Genomic DNA, 13,975 nt, shown 5'->3' on the forward strand with positions numbered 1-13,975 from the left:
CATTATAACGCCCCCCACGGCTGAAAGGGCTAGGATGTTTGGTGTGATCCTCTGATTACGAGTCGAGTATCTTAACCACCTGACTTTGTTGGGTACCATTATTAGTAATAATCGTTATTATAAATTGTATTGTTGTTTGTATATTAAAACGTATTTATGTTAAGAAAGAAAACTGTGTGTATCAATCTTGTTGGCAAATATCATAAATTTGATATATATTGACACTTCATTAACGTCTAAATTAAAATTAAAATTTCCGTCTGTTTCAAATCATAATATATAACATAATACGTCGAAGACTTGTCTGAGATAAATTATAATAAGCAACAATATAAAGATAAGTCAAGGCCATCTATAATTAGACCTTGATAATACAGTTTATCAAGAATTACGAGTGCATTGAAATAATATTTATGTGCAATTTATCCTAGTGATTTAATTTAAAGTGTGTGAATATTACTGGAACTGTTTACAATGTAGAGGACTACTACGAACCAAAAGAAGAAAAAATAATATAAACACATTAAATAATAGTCTCGTCACACACATGGGCATTGCCTTGATTTGGGTCAGAGTATTGCCTGGAAAACTGGACACAGCCACTTCTCCTCGTGTTGTAGTAACACCAGTATTTTCCTGTTGAAATAAAAAAAAATTAGAAGAACGCACACAAACCGTCAAGGAGGGAGGAAGAGGTGAACATTATATCTGATCCTCTCAGGTCTAAATGAACCTAAATCTAAACTTGGAAGAAAGAAGGTTACCAACCTAGCAACACCATAGTTGGCTCAAGTTTCACGGACGTATGACTTAACGAAACTTGTTTTTGTTTTAAAGAAATAACTACAGAAGTAATTGGGAATAATAGAATAGTTTTTCTGGTAGACAGGGACTTTGAACCAGATATCAGAAGAGGTACTTTATGCTAGTTGTATTAAAGGACAGATTCATCATATTGAAATTAGCAAACTCTTCATATACAAGTGTGAATGATCCTCTCTCTCTGTGGATGTGTTCCTTATTCAAGACCACATCTTCAAGATACAAATTTCAAACTCGGAAAATAACATAGACTATGTGGCCAAGACCATACTTAGGCCGTAAATTGTGGTCAAAGTGACCAATATAGCAATTTTTAGCAAACAGAACAATCAGTTTATCTCAAATTAAAACGGCTGGATTTGTTTTATCATGGATGGAATGATTAAGAGAAGTCCTCGCACATAAAAGAAACATAAAGAACATTCCTCTTAATTACACGTTACCAGTTATCTGTTAACACAATTTAAAAACTTCGTGAAGCCTTCATTTGTACTCTTTCTTCTTTCTACACATGCATACCTATTCTTTAACTTTCCTTAACTGAAAAAAAGATGGTGCTTTCTCTCAAACCTGCGTGCACACTCTCTCAACTAAATAGGCTCGCTTTAGCCATATTTTTTGCTTTGCTTGCGTGTACTCGCAAGAATTAGGTTTTCGCTAACTTTACAAAAACGTTTGTTATTAGCTAATTTGTATTTATGTTGTGTTGCAACGAAAAGAGAAAAATCAATTTTTCATTAAACGGAACGATGATAAAGTCAGAATACGTTGCAAACCACAAAAGAAATCAGGACACCAAAAGGTAAGGAATTTTTGTCCTGAAGACTTGAAATCTTATACTAAGCACATGCAACAAGCAGAAACAATATACCCAGTTTTGCTTTGATTAAAACAGCTTTAGCAAATGTTCATTTATTTTCGCACATTGTTATTTGTATCGATTTTAATCAAAATATTTAGTTAGATAAATAAATCATTTTGATTTTCTCTTTTGCAAAAAAAAAAAAAAAAAAAAAAATCACGATTAATATGGTTGGCTTAATCAAAACAACTCGGGATATTAAATTTTTCTAAGTGACCCTCTCTGAAGCTCCAAGATACCACCAAGGCTTAACGAAGGTTAAGCCTATCTAAATATACAACAAAATCCAAAAGTTGTAATTGAGAAAAGGGAACATAAGAAGAAAGAACTTCAAAAATATTTTATTCTTTATTCCTGACAGCAATACAAAATATATTATGTGCAAAGAAGTTTTACAGTAGATCAATAAATTAGTATGGGAATAAAGAACTAAATCAGTTAAGACAATTTACATCTGAACAACGTCTGGTACCCTACTAATGAGTGATAAGAGCGAATACAGAGTATTCCCAACATATGTATAAACAAAATACAGTTTTTGATTAAAATTCATAGGTCAAATTTATAAAGAAATTAAAGAGCTGTTAACATATAAAGCACATCTTCGTTATATCTTTGCTACTTTGTTTTTCGTTTTGCATCAGTTTTGTTTGTATGAACAAAACACGTGTTTACTCTTTCAATTGATATACTTCATGTAAAAAGATAAGTTAAACATTAGATATTTAAATATTGATATACACAGAGGGGTGTAGTCTTAAAGAGCGTTTTTGTATTTACATATAGCTGTTAGCATATAAACGAACTATTAAAAAAAGCCCGAGAGTAAAATAGTAGTAATTTTATGAACTTAAATAGTTAAATTCTGGAGCTTCATTCCTCGAGATGAACACAGCAGAAAACTCAGTGTGGCTTTGCTCTAACACAAGCTGATTTTTTACAAAAATAATGCAACAGTCTAGGAAGGAATCGTAAATTTAATTATTAGGTATATCTCATGTTATGACATGTTCAGGAGAAAAACAAAAGATTAATAAAACTGACAAGTATTTCAAAATCAATAACAAGAAAAACAAATGTTTGAATTGATATTTAACAATGTAATCGATATACATTTAGATAAGTAATGGTAACACTAATAAACAAATAGTATTAACGTTATACTAAAATTAAGTAAATATTTAACGGCTGGCAGAATGTATTCCGCAAAAATTATTTATTATATACAGTTGGAAAACGAAACTTTTAATATTTACATAGTTGACCTGTTGTAACTATGGCTGAGATGGTCCATTTTTCAATACTCTATTATTAACCTTGGTATAAAACTAACGTCATGAACACTTGGTTTCCAAGCGAATGTACATATATGTAAGTTCATAATTTTTTTTTTACCCTAGGTTACCACGGCGATCGACCCGTTTTAAGCTAGGCTTTCTTTAGTGTATTGTGAGAGTCGATCAGTGCACCTAGCAACCGTTTGTTTCCTTAGGTGAGGTGTAAACAAGATATTGGCAACCTGTTCATTCCTTTTCGCTCAAATCACAATTTCCGTGGTAAATTCAAGTCGTGCAACACGTGCCTGAAGACTCTTTAAAAACTACAGTTACAGTTTGTTTAAATTTACGATTATCTATAATGATGGAAGGCAGATTGAAATCCTTAACCTTTGTTTTGAACTTTCTTTCAGTTTTGACCACTGCCATTGGTAAGTTCACAACTTTGTTTTTACATATGAGATTCCTTCACAAAGGAAGCGCAAAAGGTTAAACATCCTGGCTTAACAAGTTTTATACAAGACAATATAACTGATCCCTAATGTGGATTTTTATTATAGCGATTTTACTTTTTTTTTCAGGTTTGATGTACAATCAAACAAAATAAAAGCTAACTTGTACTATGAATATCCATTTGTTGTTCCATCAAAACAATATAGAAACTTTCACATATATATTACAAATATCTTAAGAGAATTACATCACAGTTTCATTGCACTTTGAATTGTACTATAAGAAGTTTTATTTATTAATCCTGAAGAGGCCCGGTATGGTTAAGTGGTTAGGGCACTCAAATTCTCGTCACACCAAACATAATTGCCCTTTCACTTGTGGAGGTGTTGTAATATCACGGACAATACCACTATTCATTGATAAAAGAGTAGTCCAAGAGTTGACGGTGGCTGGTGATGACTAGAAGGAAAACAGCTAGTCATCACCCCAATACTACACAATACTACACATTTGTTATCAAAATGTGCACATCCATCCGGTATGTACTACAGATGCTGAAAGTCTTAAATTATTGTTTTAACTCAGTTTTAACTTGTTCAAAAATACCTGAACTACCCATAAATATTGAAGTTACAATAACTATTTCGCGGTGATGTTAATAAAGGCTTGATGCTGATATTTAAACAAACCCACATAGTTTTTTATGAAAATTAAACCTTTTATTAGTGCTTATTAATTTTAAGTTTAGTTAACACAAATTCTTGTTGTTTTCCACTTGCAACAAAAGCATTTTTGAATCGCTTACGCTTTAACAGTAGGACAGTTAAGACAGTTAAGCCAGTCCCAAATGGTTTTCGATTATGATATATTTCCTTTAGAACCTACCACCGCTAGTATAGCGGTATGTCTCCGGATTTACAACATTAAAATCAGGGGTTCGATTCCCCTTGGTGAGTTCAGCAGATAGCCCGATGAGGCTTTGCTATAAGAAAAAACAACAAAACACACACACACCCTTAATAACATGGCAGAGTAATGTATGAAGTTCATATTAGAACTATTTATTTTCATCCTTCTAAACGTCACTATTAACCTCTGAGAAAGAGAGAACGAAAATATTTAATGTAACCATATGTTTCAAAATGCACGATGCACACGTCTATGTATAGTATAAGACCCATCCTACGTCATGGAGGGTAAGAGCTGAATGTAGAACTTGAAGTATTAAATTAAATCAATAATTTATATGTATAGTCTATTTCACACATAGTTTACTTTTCAACTACTTTATTTTCTGTTACAGAAATGGTGCGATGGTTACATTTCTTCACTTTACTTCATTACTTTTGCTACGCCCTCTCTGCAGCCTCAGTATTTGTTCATACTCTCAGTGGTTCTTGATGGACCACTGGACAACATTAAATGTTCTTCTTCCTTCCTGGTCCAAAATAAAGAGATTTCTTGATGATGCCACTCTTGAACACTTAGCATAAAATTGATAATGTAAAAAACAAGGGGTTTTCAGATGTAGCTTTGTCATTTAAAGGGTCTCACCTTGTGCTTTGTTTGCTATTTTATCTGGCAACAATATAAATGTTTGGCATCGTTAATGAAAGAACTAAAATTTTTCTAAAAAAAACTCAAAAGAAAAAATGGAATAAGAATTAGTCAGAGATCGTGGAGCCATTAGCTAAACAAACATATTTTTGCTGTGGGCTTGACCCAAGGTAGGTAAGGCTGAAAAGTAACCATCCTGTGACACGCCCTTTAATCCAGTGTACACCCTTAAGTTCAATTGAAATTGATACAAAGACCACGAAGTACTTCATGCACAGACAAACATTTTTTTTTTTACTTTTATAAGTATAAATGCTAAGCGATCTGTGTGTTATGTTTGCGGTTAAACCTGACGAAGGTAGAAATCCTCGACTCAATGATAAATATTCATCTTTTATTGTATATAAAACAACAATTGAGCATCCTTATATTTTAACACATCATTCAATGAAGGATGGTGCATGTAAGAAGTTTGGGAAGGCTTAGTTTATCTCTGACTGCTCGAAGGGCAAACCCCTTGAACGCTTTTCGTGGACAAACGAAAACCTCCACAAATACAACTTTCGTTACAGAACTTTATTTTCAGCAACTCAAAAATACCACACAAAATATTTAACTGAATAGATAACCCAAACAAAAAGACTCATTCGCCACCTACGCACTCAATTTATTTATCGGTTGTTTATAATATTATTGTTTTAACTATTAGTACTGACATGCTTTAACTTCTCACGAATTATTCAGTTACTGAGAAAACAAAGTGGGTTGAAGGTGGGAACATTTCTGGAAGGTCAAGATCTTTTATTTTTAGTGCTTACTGTAAGCAAACCGCAATACACACTCAAACGGCTTATAACTGAGTTTCTTCGGTGACATCAACCAACTATTAGCGATTTTACTATATACTGTTTTGTAACAAACATTTGAAAAAGCTAGTAAAAATAGTTAAAGGTATTAATAAACAAAGTAATATCCCGCTTCTTAACTTTTCAGTTGAAAGTGTGTGCCTATAAATTAGCGTAACTTCTTACCGTCCTAGGGCCGGCATGGCCAGATGGTAAAGGCACTCGACTCGTAATCCGAGGGTCGCGGATTCGAATCCCTGACATACCAAACATGTTCGTTCTTTCAGCCTTGGGGGCCTTATATCTGCGGGCAATCCTACTATTCGTTGGCGAAAGAGTAGCCCAAACGTTGGCGGTTGGTGGTGGTGCTAGCTGCCTTCTTTCTTTCTTACTGGAAATAAACAAAATAATCTTTTCGTCCCCTAGTAAGACAGTAGTAATTTTATGGTTGTACAACACTAAAATCCGGGGTTTGACTCTCTTCAGTGGACACAGCAGATGTGGCCTTGCTCTTAAAACAACCACCTAACTTTAACCCTTATTTTTCAATTTTCTTTTTATCTTTGGTAAAATTGGTATCGGTGTTTTTAAATTCGATAAAATCTATACAAAAATAATTTCGAAAAAGTTTATGTATTTAGGTTTGGTTTGTTTTGAATTTCGCGCAAAGCTACACGAGGGCTATCTGCGCTAGCTGTTCTTAATTTAGCGGTGTAAGATTAGAGGGAAGGCAGCCAGTCATTACCACCCACCACCAACTCTTGCGCTACTGTTCTACTAACGAATAGCGGGATTGACTGTCACATTATAACGTTCTCACAACTAAAGGACGAACACGTTTGGTGGGAATGGGATTTGAACTCACGACCCTCAAATTGCGAGTCAGGCGCCTTATTAACGTGGTCATGCTGGACTACAAATGTGTGTTTGTGTGTGTATTTTCTTACAGAAAAGCCACATCGGGCTATCTGCTGAGCCCACCGAGAGGAACGGACTAGAAATAAAAAAAGTACTAAATATCAAGATTGAAAATTATGGTCTCAAAAATGGTATCAACTTATCTATACAAAAGTCTTTTTTTATTATTCACCATTACAAAATATGACATAATCTATCTCATGTCAGTCTATCAATGTCAAATCGGTGGTGAGTCAGTTCTCTCCTGCAGCATGTCACGTGTGAGTGGAATGTGAACTAACTTATAAGAACACTTTTAGCATACTTTGTTTAAATATTATAAAATCCGTAACTTTTGTATGAAGCATGTTCTTTCTTAATGCCATACTATTTTGTTATCTTCACACTATTACAGTCTTACTACAGCGCTGCATCTTCACAACGTGGCTTTTAAACATTTAATTTACCTATCAGACTTGTTACGTCTGTGCAGTTTGTGGATTAGTAAAACACAATGTACTGCACAATATTTTGAATCATTTAGTTTTGTTTGAATATTTTAACGGTATCGTATAACTGAGATTTATCGATAACGGGATTACAATAAAACATTTGTAACGCCATTACTTAACTTATACATCTCCTTGTATTATCCACGAGATAGTAACAACCTATTGATTTTGATTTTGTTGTTAATGCAAAGCTACACAATGAAATATCAAGGTCTTCCCCTTAGTGAGTATCGAAACCCGGTGTTTAGCGTTATAAACCCTGAGACTTACTACTGACCCATCGCAAGTTAGCCCATTAATGCCTTGAGTAATTTCAAGTAAAGATGCCGAAATATAGATAAAGGATTTGGGTTACTACATCTATATTTATAACACATATTTCTACCTACCATTATTCTCAATTTTGCTACCTCTCATTTTTTACAATCTATATATTTTTTTCCTACCACAATCTAAATTTTCCTACCAGCCACATTTTTGCTACCACTATTTTCATCATATATAAGACACAATCGTATTACAGTTTTAAATTTTCGCACCACGATTTTGTTTGGACTACTTTGTAGGCGCTCTAAAGTAGATGTTTCTACCACTACACCTGTGCTAAATTTTTGTACCATACTTTTGCTACCACAGTTTCTTTGAATTTATAAAAATATGTTTCTCACAATCATTGATCTAGATTTTCTCACGTTTTATGTTCGTAAATTCTATACGCTATATTTTCAGCATACTAGTTGTTACATTTTCTGTTATTACTTCTTACATATATTGACGATCCTTATTAGAGCAAATATCGTTAAGAATAATACCAAAAGCTTTTTAAAAATATACATTCGCTAATGCAATTTTTCTCTCATCATCGAAATTGTAAAGGAAAGCTGGCAAGATCAGTGAGCAAAAGTCGGTATTAGGCTTAGTATTAAAGTTGTTTCTTATTAAAATACATACAAAAATTAATTTTTGGCACTTGTTTCTTATCATTGTGGGACGTTCACATTTTGTCTGGAGAGTACGCCCTTGTAAAAACAAACAAAAAACTTTAGAATATGCCAATAAGATTAACGTAAAAGGTCATTTCAGCATGTCTGACCACAACATATGAGAAATTCGTGCAGATTGTGATTCCATTTAATTTTTTTATATTTTGAAGTAGTTTTTCTTTGCTGAAATAACTGACTGGCTCAATAATCAATCAATCACCGGAACAAAGTCACAAGATCAGCCCCGGTGATGAACTGATTATTCAACCAATCAGTTAGTTATTTCAGCAATGAAAGTTTTGAGTTTTGTTTTTAACGAAGTAACAGAGTTAGGTGCAAAAGACGTTCACAAATGACTGTTCAGCGTTATTTATGAAGTTAGGGCTGCAGTCAGTTACATGGGGATTTTGCAAGTTAAGTTTGTAGTTGTTAAAATTTCAAGTCGGAGAAATAAAGTGTTTTCCTTATTATTAAATGAACCGGAAGTTTCACTAAACGATCCAAAAAAAATCGCCCCATAGCAGACGCTATTATAGCATTAGTGTCAGAAGTGGGATTACTTAAGCAAAAATAAAATGAAATCAGAGCCAACCTCAAGATGATTCCACAAGGGCAAAGCGAGATTGAAAGTTTGCTGGAAATGCTAAAACAATGGGAAAACAATAAAAAGAAAGAAACAACAGCAAAAGCTCTAGAAAAAAGATGAAAACTGGAAGAAAGAAAGAGAAATATAGAAGAAGATCAAGAAAAATGAGATAAGAGCTTAGTAAGATATGAATTACAAGAACAAGACATAACATATATAGACAAAGTGTGAATATAGATCACTTTGTTGTAGGACAAGATAGAAACTGTATTTTCTCAAGTTTAAAAGTCATAGGAGATGTATATAAAGATTATAATATCAAGAAACGTATAAAAAGACATCAAAGCAAAGTTGAAAGTACAAGATAATGAAGACATTCAGCTTAAAATGCAACGGAGCAGAATCGAGAAAGATACGTGGTTGAAACCAAAATCGCTCATGTGATCTCTGGATGTACTTTGGTGAGAAAGTGACAACTGGTCAACTATACGGAAGATTTCACTACTGGTATATCAACCTGATGAGAAGCCTAAAGTAACTGTCGGAGGCGTTTGCAGAGTACCACCAGTGGATTCTCTCGATAACTTACCAGAAGATGATTTTCTCAATGACAAGACATTGAGTGTTTATATGGTCAAGGCTCATTTTATTTTCGTAGTACGGTGTACAAATCAACAAACAAGAGGAAATCATCAATAGCCACTTGAAATTCTTTCAGATAGGATTAAAGTTAATTAATCTACGAAACTTTTTTTTCTTTCTTTTTATTATTTATATTTTTGTACGCCAGCAGTATGAAGCTTAGGGAGCGCGTATACCAGATACGATTGTATTACTCATCAAGATCTCTGCAAGCCTACCCTCAAATTGAAATTCTCTTAGGCAAGATAAGAGCAAATTATTCTATGAGACCTTGGGCATGGTCAAATACATCAATCAAAAGGGTTTGACTTCCTGAATCCAAAACTGTAAATAGATCTCAAATCATTCAAGAGATGACGGAGCTGTAAGTTAAAAGTCTCTGGTTGAAAAAAACAACATAGTATCATTCTATGATCCGTTATGCCACGGATAAAAATGTTTGAAAACTGAAAAGCTTAGGAACAGTAGATGACAGTGGTAAGTCTACGGATTTACACTGCTAAAATCAAGGGTTCGATTCCCCTCGGTGGATTCAACAGATAGCCCGATGTGGCTTTGCTATAAGAAAACACACACACACAACAGTAAATGAGTGCAGAAGGGAAATTTTGGTAGTATATATGTAAAAACGGCTGGTATGAGTTGAGAAAATTCTATGTAGAGGAGCGAACAACGTTTCGACCTTTTTCGGTCATCGTCAAGTTCACAAAGAAAGAAGAAGGTAGCTGACCGATAGCTGACCACATGTTTGAAGAGGGTTGTGTAATTGAGTGTAGGTGTAAGAATCTAAGCACGCCCTTTACATTCCTACACTTAATTAGACAACCCCCTTCAAACACGTGGTCAGCTATCGGTCAGTTAACCTCTTTCTTTCTTTGTGAAACTGATGATAACGAAGAAGGTCGAAACGTTGTTCGCTCCTCTACATAGAATTTTCTCAATCCATACCAGCCGTTTTTACATACACACTGCTGGCCAAAATCTTAAGGCCAATGAACATAAAGAAAAAATATGCATTTTGCGTTGTTAAATTCAACCACTTATTTGAATAGAGCTTCGAAAGATGAAAATAAGAAAAGGGAAAATAAAAATAAAAAACTTTTTTAGCATTTAATAGGGAAAATGAGAACACTATGAAATTAGCCAAATTTATGGACGTAATAGCTACATTTTTGAATATTGATTTAGTCGGTGCCAAGGCTTAATTAATTGTTCATTATGGAATTACATTTTAAGTCTTATTTGTGCGATAGGATTGTTTAGAAGGCTTCACAATCTTGAGAAGGGTAGGTGTTTAGAGTATGATTTTTAAAAGAAATTTAGACACGTGTGTGCTCTCTAACCTCCATTTATATTTCAGATAATGCACTTATCCAAACGCGCAAACATGGCATGCTCTTTGCATCGTCATTGGCCGAAAAAGAGAGACCCAGACCTTACTAGCTACAGATATTTGGTTTTAGTTTTGAGAACCACAATAATTGTACTTTTTTCTGGTCAAAATACAAAGCATGGTAGTAATTAATGGTTCTTGAACTTCTCCCTACTGGAAACTGAAAAGTACTTGTCCTCTCACCCTACAGTACAAATCAAGGCCTTTTCACACCAGTTACGGCAAGCTTATATGTGAACAGAAAGAAGTTATTACTTACTCTGAGGTTCAGTCATTTTGTTTTTGCAGTCAACTTCAAGTTCTGACAGAATGTTTTGGTGATAGGATTACTGCCAATACTGACCCTTCCAAACCTGTTTTGTTGTTACCGTCTTTGTACTGCAAGATTAAAACAACTTCTGCACTTGATGCGTTGTTTTCTTTTGTTGTTGTTCATAATATTTTATTTCACGTGAATAAACCATATACATAAAAGGGCAAAGATATTTGTATGAAGACCACGAACTCAGTTTCTTGCCAAGCGCTTTTGGATAAATAATCGTCAAGATAATCTATCACTTAGGGAGTAAGAGAAAAATAAATACATTCAACCAATAGAAACAGACATGGATTGATCTATCTATTTTACAAGTAACAACCACCTGGAGAGACAAGTTGAACAGCACTTGCATCTCAAAAGAATAAGAAAGAAACTCAGCAGAATTTCTTACTTTCCTTCATTAAACAAGTGAACAAAAAATTCTCCTACAAAAAAAACAACAAACAACAACCAACAAATCCATAGTTCAACAGTTATGTCAGATTGTCCTAGCAGTTGGAAATGACCGAAACTATTGTCACCGTGGAAGCAATGAAAAAACAACAACAGCAACAACAAAGAAATTCCATGCAACAATGTTCCTTTAGATACTTTCTGAAGTCAAATGTGTTAAACATAAATAAAAAAAAATACTTTAAATTTAATGCAGAGTTTATTCAATAAAGTCAGATTTATTCAACCAAGTAAATCTTAGTGTGAAAGAAAGTGTTGAAATCAGGCACTCAAAACAAAGTGAAAGTAGCCACATTCAGTTAGATCTATAAATTTTAATACAAAAGATCTATATTAATACCCAATAGTGTTTTAATAAATGCAAGCACTTTAAATGTTTATTCATAAATCAAAACATATCTTTCCCAGGGGATCCTGAGCTTACATTTGTATTATTGTCTTTCCATGATGAACATAGCCAAACTTGATGCATGCAAAATGTAAGCCCCCTGCTGGTACAGCGGTAAGTCTATGGATTTACAACGCTACAATCAGGGATTCGATTCCCCTCGGTGAACTTAGCAAACAGCACGATGTGGCTTTGCTATAAGAAAATACATACACCATACACATGCAAAAGGTAAATTTATAAAATCGATTTGTTTGTTTTTGACTTGTTTATTTTGAGCTTCAGGGGTAGTGAATTTATGCACCCTTCATACGTAAACCTACAAATAACTAAAATTAGCAGCATAGAGTCACTTTACAATTAGCATAAACAATAATTAACTGACTGAAGATTTCACCAATTTATAATCATAATGTTTTTGAGGGTGCGAATTTGTGCTACGTTCCTTTTAAATTAATATAATTCAAAACATACACATTGATGTATGGTGGTTACCCATTGTATTTTTAGAGCAAAAAAAAACAAATAAACAAAACATTTTGGTGAAGAAAGTGGCGCCTACTAAAAATAAAATTTATATGAAAGAATCCTTGTCATTTTTTAAAGCTAAGTAAACTCCTTACATATAAAGTTCAGAAAATAGCCAACTTATTTTCTCCAAGTTTTTGTTTCTTTTCAGAATTTCGCACAAAACTACAAAAGGGCTATCTGCGCATATCCGTTCTTAATTTTAAACTGGTAGGTTAGAAGAAAAGCAGGTAGTTAACAATACACTTCGTCAACTCTTGGGCTACTCTCCCATGATCAAATAGGGAGAACTGGCCGTTACTCTTATAGCGTAAACAAGGGCCGAACGGATAGCGAACCATGAATTTTCGAATTTACGGACCAGGTACGCTAACCATTCGGCCCCGCCTATCCCTTTCCACAATTTAACTGCAAATGTGTTATTAAATCAGCCATTTTGATTGAAAAGTTTGTTTAAAACTAAGAATATGTTATAACTATTTTTTTTATGATCGTGGTTCATCTACACGTTATAACTGAAAAGCTGTAGTATTTTCACCCATGGAATATTTATCTCATACGTAAACAAACCGAAATGAGAAGCTCAAAGGTTTGATGTGAATAAACTCAACTCTAGCGGTTTAAGAAGAGATAAACGCTCAACCAATCAAAGCAAACAAATTAGGCCCGGCATGGCCAAGTGTGTTAAAGCGTTCGACTCGTAATACGAGGGTCGCGGGTTCGAATCCCGGTCGCACCAAACATGCCTGCCCTTTCAGCCGTTGGGACGTTATAATGTTACGGTCAATCACACTATTCGTTGATAAAAGAGTAGCCCAAGAGTTGACAGTGGTTGGTGATGTCTAGCTACCTTCCTTCTGTGTCTTACACTGCTAAATTAGGGATGGCTAGCGCAGATAGCCCTCGAGTAGCTTTGTGCGAAATTCAAAACAAATAAAACAAAAGCAAATAAATTTATTAAAAATAAATAAGAAAACAGAGAAAATAGACGTCAAAAATAATATACAATTTTAAATAAAATACAGTAATATAAGCATTATCGAAACAGTCTAAAATATAACAAGCTGGACAATAATTTAACTTTCAAATCACCCGTTTAAATGAGACGTTATCACATCCGAAAACAACCGGTCACGGCTGGAAGCTCTGTGATTGTTCGTCTGTTTTTTTTCAATTTCGCGCAAAGCTACTCAAGGGCTATCTGCGCTAGCCGTCACTAATATAGCAGTGCCAGACTAGAGGGAAGGCAACTAGTCATCACCACCCACCGCCAACTCTTGGGCTACTTTTTAAACAACGAATACTGGGATTTACCGTCACATTAGAACGCCCCCACGGCTGAAAGGGCGAGTATGATTGGTGCGACGGGGATTCGAAACCTCGACCCTCAGATTATGAGTCGAACGCCTTAACCCACCTGGCCATACCGGGTCTCGAATATCTGTGAACGTATTGTAA

At 34.3% G+C, this 13,975-nt stretch overlaps 1 protein-coding gene and 1 long non-coding RNA gene across 3 annotated transcripts in view; one reads left to right on the forward strand and one right to left on the reverse strand.

Annotated features, from left to right (window-relative positions):
* Window positions 1-337: 337 nt before the first annotated feature.
* Window positions 338-13,975, reverse strand: part of LOC143223293 (uncharacterized) — a 162,007-nt gene continuing 148,369 nt past the window's right edge. Inside the window, exons 2-3 of one of the 2 annotated variants that reach the window (XR_013012802.1) lie at window positions 6,003-6,207; window positions 338-636 (exon numbers count right to left, since the gene is read on the reverse strand). This is a non-coding gene — a long non-coding RNA (uncharacterized LOC143223293). Of the gene's footprint in view, window positions 637-4,084; window positions 4,853-6,002; window positions 6,208-13,975 lie in introns of those variants that run through there. The other variant, XR_013012801.1, reaches the window with a different exon arrangement.
* Window positions 3,185-13,975, forward strand: part of LOC143223291 (uncharacterized) — a 33,236-nt gene continuing 22,445 nt past the window's right edge. The window contains exon 1 of the mRNA XM_076451086.1: window positions 3,185-3,392. Within this exon, the coding sequence (XP_076307201.1) occupies window positions 3,323-3,392 (70 nt within the window). The 5' untranslated portion in view covers window positions 3,185-3,322. The remainder of the gene's footprint in view (window positions 3,393-13,975) is intronic.

Source organism: Tachypleus tridentatus, chromosome 8, assembly GCF_004210375.1.
Source record: "Tachypleus tridentatus isolate NWPU-2018 chromosome 8, ASM421037v1, whole genome shotgun sequence".
NCBI lineage: Eukaryota > Metazoa > Arthropoda > Merostomata > Xiphosura > Limulidae > Tachypleus > Tachypleus tridentatus.